General features: G+C 40.5%; 1 protein-coding gene across 6 annotated transcripts in view; it reads right to left on the reverse strand.

Moving 5' to 3' along the window:
* Window positions 1-200: 200 nt before the first annotated feature.
* The window catches only part of ZNF182 (zinc finger protein 182), a 36,911-nt gene continuing 19,552 nt past the window's right edge, over window positions 201-17,559 (reverse strand). For 4 of the 6 annotated variants that reach the window (XM_043571687.1, XM_043571686.1, XM_043571685.1 and 1 more), the window contains 3 exons: window positions 7,776-7,902; window positions 7,369-7,464; window positions 201-3,122 (listed from right to left, as the gene is read on the reverse strand). In XM_043571687.1, coding sequence (XP_043427622.1) covers window positions 1,492-3,122; window positions 7,369-7,464; window positions 7,776-7,902 — 1,854 coding nt within the window. In that variant the 3' untranslated portion in view covers window positions 201-1,491. The remainder of the gene's footprint in view (window positions 3,123-7,368; window positions 7,465-7,775; window positions 7,903-17,559) is intronic. The other 2 variants (XM_043571690.1, XM_043571689.1) reach the window with 1 other exon arrangement.

A 17,559-nucleotide genomic window follows, 5' to 3' on the forward strand; every position in this document is an offset into this window, starting at 1 on the left:
AGGTCATGATCTCAGGGTTTGTGAGCTCGAGCCCCGCATAGGGCTTGCTGCTGTCAGCACAGAACCCGCTTCAGATCTTCTGCCCACCCCCGGCCCCTTCCTCGTTGGTTCTCTCTCAAAATAAATAAGCTTCTTTAAAAAATGTTATGAAATCCTATATTTAGAATATAACTTCATTATCACAGCTGTGGAACAAAATATGCATTTTAAAAAGTTTTATTTATTGAAAAGGTAGTACATCCACATAGCACGATTTTCAAAAATTATGAAAGGACATACACAGTTGTCTCCCTCCCAACTCCATTCCCCCAGCCACCCATTTCCCCTTCCCTTTCCCAGAGGTAATAGGGTTCCCAGCTTCTCATGTATCTTCCCAGAGATAGTTTATGCATATATGCTCAATTATGTACTTGCCATTTGTTCTTTTTATGTACGAATGGTAGCATATTATATTCACTGTCCTGCACCCTGCTTTTTGCACCTAATGATGTATGTTGATCTTCCACATCACTGCCCAAATGATGCCCAGGTTCTCTTTCTGCATTTATTTTGTCTACCTGGGAGTTTGTTATATAAGCATGCTGAGATTCCAGGATCCAGACCCGTCATCTGGACAGCTTCCAACCTCTTGTTTTCACAAACAGTGCACCAGCGAGTATCTGTTGTGTTCATCGTTTTGTACATGCATGAGTATATACATTCCTAGAAGTGGAACTGCTGGCTCAAAGCCATTGCATTTGTGGTTTTCATTACTTTGGAATCATTTTTGTTTGAATAGGAGTTTTTCCTGGACGTGCTGTTTGATAAGAAGCCAGGGCCACGTTCTAGGCAGGTAAGAGTTTTTCTTACAATTGGGATGGTTTTTTTTTCTCCATTTGCTATTTCTTTTAGAGTTGATTTCTCCAGTCAGTAAACAGGTGCAGCTGAAGGGTTCTTCACAAGGAACACTCCCTTCTCTTGCCCCAGCCCCTGCCAAGTGCTCCTCTCAGGAGTACAGACTACTTTCTACAAATATGGCTTGTCTGAGCGATTCCTTGTCGAGGCCTCTGTCTCTCCTCAGACCCCAAGTGGGTCTAGGAAACATCCTATCTCCCACCTGCCCATGCCCTCTGCTACTCTTGTGGATGTATGTGGTCTTACACTCAGAGTATATCCTAAACCTCAACTAAGAGTCCTTCCCAGTACTGTCTCACATCTGCAGCCTTGAGTGTTCTCTCTAAAATCTGCTGCACCACTGCTTGCTTCCCTCTGCCTCTGGCAGCACTCCCATCAAGGTTTTAGCTATCTCCTCATTTTGTTAGATACAGAGATTATACTTCTGCTTTTTATCCTGGTAGTTTCTGGGTGAAGAATGAGATGAAAAAAAGAGAGGCTGGCTTTATTCCCCATATTTAAACCAGAAGTCCGAACATACTTTTAAAATGTTAACTAAATTGACAAAAACTTCCTTCAGTGAACATTAACATTTAACAGGCACCACTGATATACTCTCTAATGTGCAATGAGCTTTGACTTCCGGCCGTGGCCTTTTCCGTGGGCTTTCTTTCCCGTATGTGTTCTCTGATGTACGATAAGGTTTGATTTTTGGGTAAAGGCTTTCCCACATTCTGTACACTTGTAGGGTTTCTCTCCAGTATGAGTTCGCTGGTGTACAGTGAATGTGGATTTTTCTCTGAAGGCTTTGCCACACTCAGAACATGCATAGGGTTTCTCTCCTGTGTGTGTTCGCTGATGTATTATGAGCTGTGACTTTTGACTAAAAGCTTTCCAACATACGGGACATTCGTAAGGTTTCTCTCCTGTATGAATTCTCTGATGTATAATGAGCTTGGACTTTTCTCGGAAGGCTTTGCCACATTCATTACATTTATATGGTTTTTCTTCTGTATGAGTTCTTTGATGTATAATGAGGTACGATTTCTGGGAAAATGCTTTTTCACATTCACTGCATTCATAGGGCTTCTCTCCTGTGTGACCCCTCTGGTGTAGCATAAGATAGGATTTCTGAGAGAATGCTTTCTCACATTCATTACATTCAAAAGGTTTCTCTCCTGAATGGGTTCTCTGATGTACACCAAGGTTTGATTTTTGGGTGAAGGTTTTCCCACACACATCACACTCATAGGGTTTCTCTCCTGTATGAGTTCTCTGATGCACGATGAGGGTTGACTTCTCGTTGAAAGACTTCCCACATTCGGTACATTTATGAGGTTTTTCTCCTGTATGAGTTCTTTGATGTATAATGAGAGTTGACTTATCACTGAAAGTTTTCTTACACTCATTACATTCATGTGGTTTCTTTCCTGTATGAGTACTATGATGTATAATTAGATCAAGCTTCTGTATGAAAGATTCCCCACATTTAGTGCATTCATAAGTTTTCTCTCCTGTATGGGTCTTCTGATGGACAATGAGGTTTGACTTCTGTGTGAAGGCTTTTCCACATTCGTTACATTCATAAGGCTTCTCTCCTGTATGAGTCCTGTAATGTATGATGACAGTTGACTTTTCTCTGAAGGCTTTTCCACATTCTGGACACTCAAAGGGTCGCTCTCCTGTATGACTTCTCAAATGTATAATGAGCTGAGATTTTTGGCTAAAGGCTTTTCCACATTCAGTACATCCAAAGGGTTTCTCTCCTGTGTGAGTTCTCCAATGTACAATGAGGTGTGACTTCTTGCTGAATGTTTTCCTACATGCAGTGCATTCAAAGGGTTTCTCTCCATTTTTAATTCTCTCTTGTAGACTAAGACCTTTCTTTCGCCTCAGGGCCTTCCCACATTCTTTATATCCATGGGGTTTTACTCCAGGAGTTGTTTTCTCATACTCAGTGTGGAAGAATAATTTTGCACATCCATTATCATGTTTCTTTCCTACAGAACTTCTGGTAAATAGGTCTAAATTATCTACCATATTATTTCCAAATGACTCATGTTTATGGGATCTTTGTATTGAAGCCAAAAAGTTTGTACTAAGATGAAGTACATTTCCAAATTCATTATAGTCAGGGCCAGTCCTGGTGATAATTGTTGTCTTGTCAGGGAATCCAATTTGCATCAACAAATACCTATCTTGGTCATCCTGATGCTGTCTCTCAATCTGTTCATCAACTTGATAGGCTTCTAGAAGGAAGTACAATAAACCATTTTGTAACTTAACATTATGTAATGGAACTTCTTTAAAAATCCCCTACCATATAAAAGCCAATACTATTTTTGTTTGGGTGCAAAAACGTGATTTTATTAAAGCATGGGGAGAGCTGGTATAATTATCTCATTTTATGAGTTCCTAGAGAGAATTTTGATGGTCAAATCCTGTTCTTTTACTAAACTCCCACCTCCTAGTCTTTTTGTTACCAAAAACAATCTTACCTTGATATCTCAGTCTTTCTTACCTCTACTTTTACATCATCTCTGATTTCCATCAATTCTGGGGACTTTATCACCCTTCATTTATCATATGAACTCTTAACTGTACCAACTTACACTATTTCTAACTAGGTAGAAATACAACAGTGTGATCAGTGGACTCAAATTTTACAATCCTGAATCCACATTCTTAGTGAATAGGATAAAAATCTAGAAATATTAGCCTTACAAAAACAAAGATCACCTTAAAGATCTCTGCCCAATCTGGAGTCATTCAAGCTTGCAGTTTGTCAACACCACCTCCTGCTCCTATCTACATTATTTTCACTAAAAACCCTTCCTCATGTTCTATCACTCACATAGCCCAGTCTTCCATATTTTGCTATGATCAGAATATTGATAACTTTCAAGGAGCAATTCAGTCTTTTCACAAAAGCTTACTCTGATCTTCCTATATAATTTTTGTTAATTTCTAAAGTAATCATCTGTACCACTCATTTAGACAGTTAAAGTTGCAAAGCCTTGCCTTAAATATACCATATTTCACCAATTGCAAGATGCATATTATTTCACATTTTAACATCTCTGAATCCAGATGTACCTTATAACCAATGACATGTCATAAATTAATTGGTGGCAATTTTTCTTAGTGGCATGTATTAAATTTAATTGGATCTTGGGGCACCTGGGTGGCTCAGTCAGTTGAGTGGCTGGCCAACTCTTGATGTGGGCTCAGGTCATGATCCCAGGGTTGTGGGATCAAGCCTCGTGTTGGGCTCTGCACTGAGCATGGAGCCCAGTCAAGATTCTCTCCCTCCCTCTGCCCCTCTCCCTCACTCACACACTCTCTAAAATTAAATTCAAAAAAATCAACTGGATCTTGAAGTCAATAAAATATGGTAAATACTTTTTGCATATATACTGAATTTTAATCATTTTTGTAGTTTAATTTTTTCCTACCTTCTCCTAAAATTCTGTATGAAAATTATCAAATGTACAAAAAATATGAAAGAGTAAAAAAAGACTCCTATTACCATTTAGATTTAACAACGATAACACTTACAATAGTAATACTGAAGTTTAAAATGGATCATGTTCCTATGACATCCTTAATTATATTAGCAAAGCACTAGTTCTTAACCAGGCATGAACATCAGAATCACAGGAAAAGCTTTTATAAAATACATCTGATGGGACCCAAGCTCCACCAAGCATCTACTGAATCTGGACCTCATTAGGTGGTAAGAAGCAGCATAGTTAGGGTCATAAGCTCTCTAGCCCAGGATCAAATCCTGGCTCAACCATTCATTTGCTCTGTGACCTGAGCAACTTACCTAATCTATTTGTATTTATTTCCCATCTGGAAACAGGAGTTGTAATAGTGCTTACTCAAATGTTGATAGGATTAACCTGCTTATAACAGGGCATGCATGGCACATAGGAAGTACTTTAAACTGTTTGCTAGAACAACTGATGCTACTACTACAATAACAACTACTATTATGATTAAGAGCCACTATACTCCTATAAGAAGAAATAAGGAATATGTCAATATATTCAACATGTTCTTGACCATTAAGTGAAAAAAAGGTGAATAAAACTGTACATAATAGGCTACCATTTTTCTAAAGAAAGAAATATATAAACATATATTTATATGGGCTCATCATATAAACAATGGAAGACTATACCTTTAAATTTTAATAAATGATTACTTATAGGAAAAAGGAAGGAAGAGAATGAGATGGAGGGAAAGCAGCTGAAATTCTTTAAATATACCTTGTTTTCTAGATTTGACTTTGGAACCAAGGCAATATTTTATATAATCATAAAGCAAAACTGAATTTAAAAGGCTTCCATAATAATAATTATACCCTCATCTGTATTTCCAAACAACCATGCTGAAAAGTCTTGATTCTTAATGGCACCAACGTGATTACCTCAATTAATTGAAACCACTATAGAGAATTTAGCAGTTTCAGAATAATACTAACAATATTACCATCAGATGTTAAGATTAACAAAATAAAAACCTTTAAGCAGAGAATTTGATTTGGAAATACCAATTTGAACAGATGATATACTTTAAAATCTTTTTTTTTTAAAACATAGTTCCTAGCTTTGTCAATAAAAAGGCCTAGAAACAATTCCATAATGTCTAAATTGTGGTCTGAAAACACTTTTTACCCCTAAAAAACCAGGGATCCTTAGAGAAATGGCTGATTCCAGGCTGGAGATGGAAAATATATAAAATGAGCCTGGAACATCTTGTAACAGAAAGCAAGGAAGCAAAGACTCAGGAGCCAACTTGAAAGGGTTTCCACTGGCCAGAGACAGGGCAGTTTGATTCACAGTAAGAATAAGGCAGTGGATTAAAAAATAAAATATGGATCCTCAAAAAGGACATATTAGTCACCTTTTGAATGATGCTACAAAACCAACTCCTTATTTTTTTAAAACTGGTAAATATATGGAAAAACATATGCAACTCATATGGAACTCATGGAACTAACATGTAACCAAATAATAGATGAAGGGCAATCCTCTTTATAGAAATATTCCAGCTAATCAACAAAGAAGGAATGATAGAATATCACCACTTTGCAAACATTAATGAATAGATCTGAGCAATAATCACCGATAGCTCATCATTACAATAGACAACCATGCCTCCTGATGGAAGGATGTTATACCAGCTAGGAAGTAAACTTGCTAAAAGAAAACATAAAACCCTGAATCTGATCAAATTTCAAAATCTAACCACCAATTTACAAGAAAAACAAGGGACAGAGGAGTATGTTAAATACCACCATATGGGACTTAGCAAAGTCCAGAATGTGGGAAACTAAAAGACAACCAGTTACTTTATAAAAATAAAAGAGGAGGGGCGCCTGAGGTGGCTCAATTGGTTAAGCATCCAACTCTTGGTTTTGGCTCAAGTCATGATCTCATGGTTCATGGGATCAAGCCTCACATCATGCTGTGCGCTGATAGCACAGAGCCTGCTGGGGATTCATTCATATTCTTTCTTTCTCAGTTCACACTGTACTTTCCCTGTTTCAGACCTAGAATCAGCAGCTTCTCCAAGGATGTTCGATTCCTTTTTAGTGGGGAATGGTATTGAGAAATCAGCATCTAGGTGCTGGGTGTGCTTATAGCTACTTGGATTCTTACTTCTTAAAACCTACAAATGATTCTTGTCCATCTTTTTTTCCCTTTTATTTCTTTAAAGTTTACTTATTTACTTTTGAGGTATAGAAGAGATAGTGTGCCACATTTTGTATGGTTCCATTTATATGAAATTTCCAGAATAGGAAAAACCATAGAGGCACAAGGTAGATCAGTAAGTGCCAGGGGCTGGGGGAAGGAAGAAATGGACACTGACTGATAAGGGGTAAGGGTTTCTTTTTGGGGTGACGATAATGTTCTAGAATTAGATAGTGGTGATAGTCTCATAACTGGGTGAATATCCTAAAAATCACTGAATCTGCAGACTTCAAAAGAGTGAATTTTATGGTCTGTGCATTATATCTCAATAAAGCTATTTTTTAAAAAAGATAATCAAGATTTTTTAGGAGAGCAAATGTGATAGGAATATCTAAAATGAATGGAATCAGGTAATCCAATATGGAATTAGAGCCTTTGTTCCTAGGCCTGTGACTAATGTGGGTCCGGCTTTAGATAAGGCAGCAAGGGAAATGAGAATGGGAGAAGTGGCAGGGCTTAGGGGCAGGGACATGCAGCTAAGACACTTCCATGCCGGGAAAAGGAGCTGTGCAGAAATTTGTGGGTGAGCACCAACTTAAGGGGAGTGGTCTGATGAGTATGAGACAAGGGCGAGGATGTCAGTCTTATGTCTGAGATATTCATGTCCCTAACTAACAACATCAAATGGTCACAACCTTTCTCAAGACATTCCTGAAAGCCCTTTCAGAGGTCCTTACTCCTGGGTGACAAGGTGGCACTTAGTGTCACCATCGTCTGAGTCAATCCCGCTTACCTGGAAAGTCCCAAATTGAGATTTTTGTCTCTGCCAGGCATGGCTCTTCTACCTCCAATTTCAGGATGAGGTCTGGTTTGGTAACCTGCTGCCCTGCTAATGAGAAATGACAGTGACACCTCCTTGGTCTTCAGAGCCTCTGAGAAAGAAGAAGGTGGAGTGTGGGGCAGCACAAGAGACCTATCAACTGACATAATGGTCAAGTCAAACCACTTCACCTGGGTTTTGAGTTCACAAACACCCTGTCAGGAAAGCAAAGGGGGGAAAAGGAACTTTGATCCCCAGAATTCAATGTCAAACTTTTCAAGCAGTTCAGAGGTCTTACAAGATTTCAAAATTGAGAAAGGATACACCCTCTGTCAGAGACAATCACAAACAGCAAAGTTACCTGAGGAAGCCATTCTTACCCACAGAGACCAGGTTGCTATAGGTCTCTAGCATCACTTCTCTGTACAAAGACTTCTGTGAAGGGTTCAGGTACTGCCACTCCTCGTGGGTGAAATCCACAGCCACATCCTCAAATGTCACGAGTCCCTGTAATTGTACATTCCTTTTATTCTAAAATACTGACCACCGGGTGAGGAGGATGAAAGGAACTTCTGATTGGGTTCCCAGTTCATGGTGATGACTTAATACAAGAGGCCTACATTGTTGGAAAATCACAAATCATGGTAGAAAAACTACTCCATCAAATATATGGAATATTCTCTAAGTATATCGAATATACAAAAGAGAATGTGGTATTCGCACAAGGATAGACAAATAGTCCAGTAGAACTAAAAATAGAATCCAGGGGCACCTGGGTGGCTCAGTCGGTTAAGTGTCCAACTTTGGCTAAGGTCATGATCTCATGGTTCTTGAGTTTGAGCCCGATTCACGTTCTATGCTGACAGCTCAGAGCCTGGAACCTGCTTCAGGTTCTGTGTCTCCCTCTCTCTCTGTCCCCCCCTCCAAAATAAATAAACATTAAAGAATTTTTAAAGAATCCAAATGTGTATGGATACCTGAGTTATGAAAAAGTTGGCCCTACAAAGCAGTGGGGAGAGGATGAGCTTTTCAAATAAATGTGGATGGATTACTGGATATCTACATGGGGGGAAAAGATCACACTTAGCCACTAACTCACTATACACAAAAATCAACTACAGATAAATTATAAATCTAATGTGAAAGATAATACAATAAGGTGGCTAGAAAACAATAAAGGAAAATGTTTTCATAGTCCTGGGGTAGGGAAAGAATTCTAAAAAAGATGTGAAAAGAGCTACTCATAAAGAAAAGGCTTTAATCGGAGGGAAGATGGCGGCGTAGGAGGACACTGGGCTCACCGCGCGTCCTGCTGATCACTTAGATTCCACCTACACTTGCCTAAATAACCCAGAAAACCGCCAGAGGATTAGCAGAACGGAGTCGCCGGAGCCAAGCGCAGACGAGAGGCCACGGAAGAGGGTAGGAAGGGCGGCGAGGTGGTGCGCGCTCCACGGATTGGCGGGAGGGAGCCGGGGCAGAGGGGCGGCTCGCCGGCCAGGCAGAGCCCTCAAGTCTGGCTGGCAAAAGCGGAGGGGCCTGACGGACTGTGTTCCCACAACAAGCGCGACTTAGCGTCTGGGAGGTCATAAGTTAACAGCTCTGCTCGGAAAGCGGGAAGGCTGGAGGACAAAGGGAGGGAGAGCTGCTGAGCCCCCGGACGACAGAACTCAGTTTGGTGGGGAACAAAGGCGCTCGCCAGCGCCATCTCCCCCGCCCATCCCCCAGCCAAAATCCCAAAGAGAACCAGTTCCTGCCAGGGAACTTGCTCACTCCGCGCAAACACCCAACTCTGCGCTTCTGCGGAGCCACCCCTCCAGCAGCGGATCTGACTCCCTCCCGCTGCCACAGGGCCCCTCCTGAAGTGGATCACCTAAGAAGAAGCGATCTAAGCCTGCCCCTCCTGCCCCTGTGCACCTTGCCTACCCACCCCAGCTAATACGCCAGATCCCCAGCATCACAAGCCTGGCAGGATGCAAGTAGCCCAGATGAGCCACACCACCCCACAGTGAATCCCACCCCTAGGAGAGGGGAAGAGAAGGCACACACCAGTCTGACTGTGGCCCCAGCGGTGGGCTGGGGGCAGACATCAGGTCTGACTGCGGCCCCGCCCACCAACTCCAGTTATACACCACAGCACAGGGGAAGTGCCCTGCAGGTCCTCACCACGCCAGGGACTATCCAAAATGACCAAGCAGAAGAATTCCCCTCAGAAGAATCTCCAGGAAATAACAACAGCTAATGAGCTGATCAAAAAGGATTTAAATAATATAACAGAAAGTGAATTTAGAATAATAGTCATAAAATTAATCGCTGGGCTTGAAAACAGTATAGAGGGCAGCAGAGAATCTCTTGCTACAGAGATCAAGGGACTAAGGAACAGTCACGAGGAGCTGAAAAACGCTTTAAACGAAATGCATAACAAAATGGAAACCACCACGGCTCGGATTGAAGAGGCAGGAGAGAATAGGTGAACTAGAAGATAAAGTTATGGAAAAAGAGGAAGCTGAGAAAAAGAGAGATAAAAAAAACCAGGAGTATGAGGGGAAAATTAGAGAATTAAGTGATACACTAAAAAGAAATAATATACGCATAATTGGTATCCCAGAGGAGGAAGAGAGAGGGAAAGGTGCTGAATGGGGTACTTGAAGAAATCATAGCTGAGAACTTCCCTGAACTGGGGAAGGAAAAAGGCATTGAAATCCAAGAGGCACAGAGAACTCCCTTCAGGCGTAACTTGAATCGATCTTCTGCACGACATATCATAGTGAAACTGGCAAAATACAAGGATAAAGAGAAAATTCTGAAAGCAGCAAGGGGTAAACGTGCCCTCACATATAAAGGGAGACCTATAAGACTCGTGACTGATCTCTCTTTTGAAACTTGGCAGGCCAGAAAGAATTGGCACGAGATTTTCAGGGTGCTAGACAGAAAAAATATGCAGCCGAGAATCCTTTATCCAGCAAGTCTGTCATTTAGAATAGAAGGAGAGATAAAGGTCTTCCCAAACAAACAAAAACTGAAGGAATTTGTCACCACTAAACCAGCCCTACAAGAGATCCTAAGGGGGACCCTGTGAGACAAAGTACTGGAGACATCACTACAAGCATAAAACATACAGACATCACAATGACTCTAAACCCGTATCTTTCTATAATAACACTGAATGTAAATGGATTAAATGCGCCAACCAAAAGACATAGGGTATCAGAATGGATAAAAAAACAAGACCCATCTATTTGCTGTCTACAAGAGACTCATTTTAGACCTGAGGACACCTTTAGATTGAGAGTGAGGGGATGGAGAACTATTTATCATGCTACTGGAAGCCAAAAGAAAGCTGGAGTAGCCATACTTATATCAGACAAACTAGACTTTAAATTAAAGGCTGGAACAAGAGATGAAGAAGGACATTATATAATAGTTACAGGGTCTATCCATCAGGAAGAGCTAACAATTATAAATGTCTATGCGCCGAATACCGGAGCCCCCAAATATATAAAACAATTACTCATAAACATAAGCAACCTTATCGATAAGAATGTGGTAATTGCAGGGGACTTTAACACCCCACTTACAGAAATGGATAGATCATCTAGACACATGGTCAATAAAGAAACAAGGGCCCTGAATGAGACATTGGATCAGATGGACTTGACAGATCTATTTAGAACTCTGCATCCCAAAGCAACAGAATATACTTTCTTCTCGAGTGCACATGGAACATTCTCCAAGATATATCATATACTGGGTCACAAAACAGCCCTTCATAAGTTTACAAGAATTGAAATTATACCATGCATACTTTCAGACCACAATGCTATGAAGCTTGAAATCAACCACAGGAAAAAGTCTGGAAAACCTCCAAAAGCATGGAGGTTAAAGAACACCCTACTAACGAATGAGTGGGTCAACCAGGCAATTAGAGAAGAAATTAAAAAATATATGGAAACAAACGAAAATGAAAATACAACAATCCAAACGCTTTGGGATGCAGCGAAGGCAGTCCTGAGAGGAAAATACATTGCAATCCAGGCCTATCTCAAGAAACAAGAAAAATCCCAAATACAAAATCTAACAGCACACCTAAAGGAAATAGAAGCAGAACAGCAAAGCAGCCTAAACCCAGCAGAAGAAGAGAAATAACAAAGATCAGAGCAGAAATAAACAATATAGAATCTAAAAAAAATGTAGAGCAGATCAACGAAACCAAGAGTTGGTTTTTTGAAAAAATAAACAAAATTGACAAACCTCTAGCCAGGCTTCTCAAAAAGAAAAGGGAGATGACCCAAATAGATAAAATCATGAATGAAAATGGAATTATTACAACCAATCCCTCAGAGATACAAACAATTATCAGGGAATACTATGAAAAATTATATGCCAACAAATTGGACAACCTGGAAGAAATGGACAAATTCCTGAACACCCACACTCTTCCAAAACTCAATCAGGAGGAAATAGAAAGCTTGAACAGACCCATAACCAGCGAAGAAATTGAATCGGTTATCAAAAATCTCCCAACAAATAAGAGTCCAGGACCAGATGGCTTCCCAGGGGAGTTCTACCAGACATTTAAAGCAGAGATAATACCTATCCTTCTCAAGCTATTCCAAGAAATAGAAAGGGAAGGAAAACTTCCAGACTCATTCTATGAAGCCAGTATTACTTTGATTCCTAAACCAGAGACCCAGTAAAAAAAGAGAACTACAGGCCAATATCCCTGATGAATATGGATGCAAAAATTCTCAATAAGATACTAGCAAATCGAATTCAACGGCATATAAAAAGAATTATTCACCATGATCAAGTGGGATTCATTCCTGGGATGCAGGGCTGGTTCAACATTCACAAATCAATCAACGTGATACATCACATTAACAAAAAAAAAGAGAAGAACCATATGATCCTGTCAATCGATGCAGAAAAGGCCTTCGACAAAATCCAGCACCCTTTCTTAATAAAAACCCTTGAGAAAGTCGGGATAGAAGGAACATACTTAAACATCATAAAAGCCATTTATGAAAAGCCCACAGCTAACATCATCCTCAACGGGGAAAAACTGAGAGCTTTTTCCCTGAGATCAGGAACACGACAGGGATGTCCATTCTCACCGCTGTTGTTTAACATAGTGCTGGAAATTCTAGCATCAGCAATCAGACAACAAAAGGAAATCAAAGGCATCAACATTGGCAAAGATGAAGTCAAGCTTTCGCTTTTTGCAGATGACATGATACTATACATGGAAAATCCGATAGACTCCACCAAAAGTCTGCTAGAACTGATACATGAATTCAGCAAAGTTTCAGGATACAAAATCAATGTACAGAAATCAGTTGCATTCTTATACACTAACAATGAAGCAACAGAAAGACAAAGAAACTGATCCCATTCACAACTGCACCAAGAAGCATAAAATACCTAGGAGTAAATCTAACCAAAGATGTAAAGGATCTGTATGCTGAAAACTATAGAAAGCTTCTGAAGGAAATTGAAGAAGATTTAAAGAAATGGAAAGACATTCCCTGCTCATGGATTGGAAGAATAAATATTGTCAAAATGTCAATACTACCCAAAGCTATCTACACATTCAATGCAATCCCAATCAAAATTGCACCAGCATTCTTCTCAAAACTAGAACAAGCAATCCTAAAATTCATATGGAACCACAAAAGGCCCCGAATAGCCAAAGGAATTTTGAAGAAGAAGACCAAAGCAGGAGGCATCACAATCCCAGACTTTAGCCTCTACTACAAAGCTGTCATCATCAAGACAGCATGGTATTGGCACAAAAACAGACACACAGACCAATGGAATAGAATAGAAACCCCAGAACTAGACCCACAAACGTATGGCCAACTCATCTTTGACAAAGCAGGAAAGAACATCCAATGGAAAAAAGACAGCCTCTTTAACAAATGGTGCTGGGAGAACTGGACAGCAACATGCAGAAGGTTGAAACTAGACCACTTTCTCACACCATTCACAAAAATAAACTCAAAATGGATAAAGGACCTGAATGTGAGACAGGAAACCATCAAAACCTTAGAGGAGAAAGCAGGAAAAGACCTCTCTGACCTCAGCCGTAGCAATCTCTTACTTGACACATCCCCAAAGGCAAGGGAATTAAAAGCAAAAGTGAATTACTGGGACCTTATGAAGATAAAAAGCTTCTGCACAGCAAAGGAAACAACCAACAAAACTAAAAGGCAACCAACGGAATGGGAAAAGATATTTGCAAATGACATCTCGGACAAAGGGCTAGTCTCCAAAATCTATAAAGAGCTCACCAAACTCCACACCCAAAAAACAAATAACCCAGTGAAGAAATGGGCAGAAAACATGAATAGACACTTCTCTAAAGAAGACATCCACACATGAAAAGATGCTCAGCGTCGCTCCTTATCAGGGAAATACAAATCAAAACCACACTCAGGTATCACCTCACGCCAGTCAGAGTGGCCAAAATGAACAAATCAGGAGACTATAGATGCTGGAGAGGATGTGGAGAAACGGGAATCCTCTTGCACTGTTGGTGGGAATGCAAATTGGTGCAGCCGCTCTGGAAAGCAGTGTGGAGGTTCCTCAGAAAATTAAAAATAGACCTACCCTATGACCCAGCAATAGCACTGCTAGGAATTTATCCAAGGGATACAGGAGTACTGATGCATAGGGCCACTTGTACCCCAATGTTCATAGCAGCACTCTCAACAATAGCCAAATTATGGAAAGAGCCTAAATGTCCATCAACTGATGAATGGATAAAGAAATTGTGGTTTATATACACAATGGAGTACTACGTGGCAATGAGAAAAAATGAAATATGGCCTTTTGTAGCAACGTGGATGGAACTGGAGAGTGTGATGCTAAGTGAAATAAGCCATACAGAGAAAGACAGATACCATATGGTTTCACTCTTAAGTGGATCCTGAGAAACTTAACAGGAACCCATGGGGGACGGGAAGGAAAAAAAAAAAAAAGAGGTTAGAGTGGGAGACAGCCAAAGCATAAGAGACTCAAAAACTGAGAACAAACTGAGGGTTGATGGGGGGTGGGAGGGAGGAGAGGGTGGGTGATGGGTATTGAGGAGGGCACCTTTTGGGATGAGCACTGGGTGTTGTATGGAAACCAATTTGACAATAAATTTCATATAAAAAAAAAAAGAAAAGGCTTTAAAATTTTACAAGATTAATAGCACCGCATTCAGGGAAATACAAATCAAAACACAATGAGATATCACCTCAGCCTGTCAGAATGGCTAAAATTAACAACACAAGAAACAACAGGTGTTGGCAAGGATATGGGGCAAGGGTGGTAGGAATGTAAACTGGTGCAGCCACTCTGGAAAACAGTAGGGAGGGTCCTCAAAAAGCTAAAAATAGAATTACTCTATGATCCAGCAATTGCACTACTAGCTATTTACCCAAACAATACAAAAATACTAACTTGAAAGGGATACATGCACCTCAATGTTTATACCAGGATTATTTACAATAGCCAAATTACGGAAAGAGCCCAAATGTCCACTGACTCATGAATGGATAAGGAAGAAGTGGTGTGTGTGTGTATGTATATATATATATATATATATATATATATATATATATATGACGGAATATCACTCAGCCATAAAAAAGGATGAAATCTTGCCATTTACAACATGGATAGAACTAGAGTTATGCTAAGTGAAATAAGTCAGAGAAAGATAAATACCATATGATTTTACTCATACATGGAATTTAGAAAACAAAATCAATGAGGAAAGGAGAAAACAAAAGAGGGAAAGAGGCAAGCCAAGAAAGACTTTTGACTATAGAGACCAAACTGACGGTTATCAGAGGGGAGGTGGGTGCAGGGATGGATGAAATGGGTGATGGGGATTTAAGGAGTGCACTTGTGATGAGCACTGGATGTTGTATCTAAGTGTTGAATCACTAAATTGTACACCTGAAACTAATATTACACTGTATGTTACCTAACTGGAATTTACATTTTAAAAAGGTACAGGGCACCTGGGTGGCTCAGTTGGTTAAGCATCCGACTTTGATTCAAGTCATGATCTCATGGTTTGTGGGTTCGAGCCCTGCATCGGGCTCTGTGCTGACATCTCAGAACCTGGAGCCTGTTTCTGATTCTGTCTCCCTCTCTCTCTGCCCCTCCCCTGCTTGCACTAATCTCTCTCTCTCTCAAAAATAAAGAAACATTAAAAAAAATGTTTTTTAAGTACCAAAGTAAAAAGGCAAGCTTTAAGGGGCGCCTGGGCCGTGCAGTCGGTTAAGCGTCCGACTTCAGCCAGGTCACGATCTCGCGGTCTGTGAGTTCGAGCCCCGCGTCAGGCTCTGGGCTGATGGCTCAGAGCCTGGAGCCTGTTTCCGATTCTATGTCTCCCTCTCTCTCTGCCCCTCCCCCATTCATGCTCTGTCTCTCTCTGTCCCAAAAATAAATAAACGTTGAAAAAAAAATTAAAAAAAAAAAGGCAAGCTTTAAATGGGAAGACTATCTGCTACACTCAAAAGAGATAAAGGGGGCGCCTGGGTGGCTCAGTCGGTTAAGCATCCGACTTCAGCTTAGGTCATGATCTCACGGTTCATGAGTTTGAGCCCCACATCGGGCTCTGTGCTGACAGCTCAGAGCCTGGAGCCCACTTGGATTCTATGTCTCCCCCCCTCTCTCTGTCCCTCCCACACTCACTCTCTCTCACTCAAAAATAAACAAACATTAAAAAGTGATAAAGGGATCTTATCTGGAACATAACAAAAGTCCTACAAATCAATAAGAAGCACACAACACAGAAAACCAGAGAAGAGATGTGAATGTGTACTCCACTAAAAAGAAAACCTCAATGACCTATGAACATAAGAAAACGTACTCAACCCCATTAGCACTCAGGCAACCACTTAAATGTACTCAATGCAATTAGCACCCACATAAATGAAGTTTTAAGCATGCTGAGACACTACTATGCCCCCACTAGAAAGGTTATAATTAGGGGCGCCTGGGTGGCTCAGTCAGTTAAGCGTCCAACTTCGGCTCAGGTCATGATCTCACGGTTTGTGAGTTCAAGCCCCGCATCGGGCTCTGTGCGGACAGCTCAGAGCCTGGAGCCTGTTTCAGATTCTGTGTCTCCCTCTCTCTCTCTGACCCTCCCCCGTCCATGCTCTGTCTCTGTCTCAAAAATAAATAAATGTTAAAAAAAATTTTTTTTTAAAAAAAGAAAGGTTATAATTAAGTAGACTAAAATATTGTAAGATTGTGTTGAAATGAGAACTCTCACATACTTAGTAGGAATATAAACTGGCAGAGTTGCTTGGGGAAACAGTTTGACACTGTTTACTAAAGTTAACGATTTCCATGTTATGACCCAGCAATAGTAGAACTTACTTCTAGGTACACGGCTTAAAGAAAATCATGCACATATGCTCTAGAAAACAAGTACAGAGATGTTCACACAAGCACTACTTCTAAAACGAAAACTGTGGAAAAAATTCAAATGTCCCTCAATACACAACGGGTAAATTGTGGCACAGTCACTTAATGGTATCCTGGGTGGTAATGAAAATAAATGAACTACAACTCCACATCCAACAAAGATGAATCTTGCAGATGTACTGATGAACAAAAGAATCCAGACACAAGAGTACATGCTGCATGATTCTATTTAAAAATAGTAAGAGAACAGGCAGGGCCAATCCATGATGCTAAAAATCAGGAGTGACTGATTATCTTTGTGGGTGGTACTGATTGGGAGAAGGCATGAGTGTGGATTGAGGTCCTCGTTATGTTCTAATCTTGACCTGGAGGGTGACTACACGGTGTGTTCACTTTGTGCTAATGCATCAAGTTGTTCACATATAAACTGCATTTCACATATAATTAAATGTACTTTATCTCTTTATACTTAAACATTATTTTTGACAAAAGTGCAAAGGTAGGGGCGTCTGGGTGGCTCAGTCAGTTGAGTGTCCAACTCTTGATTTCGGCTCAGGTCATGATCGCACAGTTTGAGGGTTTGAGCCCTTCCCTGGATTCCATGCCGACAGTGCAGAGCCTATTTAGGATCCTCTCTCTCCCTCTCTCCCTGCCCCTCCCCAGTTCCCGTTCTCTCTCTCTCTCAAAAATAAATAAATAAACTTTAGAAAAAGTGCAATGGCAATTCAATGGAAA

Source organism: Prionailurus bengalensis, chromosome X, assembly GCF_016509475.1.
Source record: "Prionailurus bengalensis isolate Pbe53 chromosome X, Fcat_Pben_1.1_paternal_pri, whole genome shotgun sequence".
Classification (NCBI taxonomy): Eukaryota; Metazoa; Chordata; class Mammalia; order Carnivora; family Felidae; genus Prionailurus; species Prionailurus bengalensis.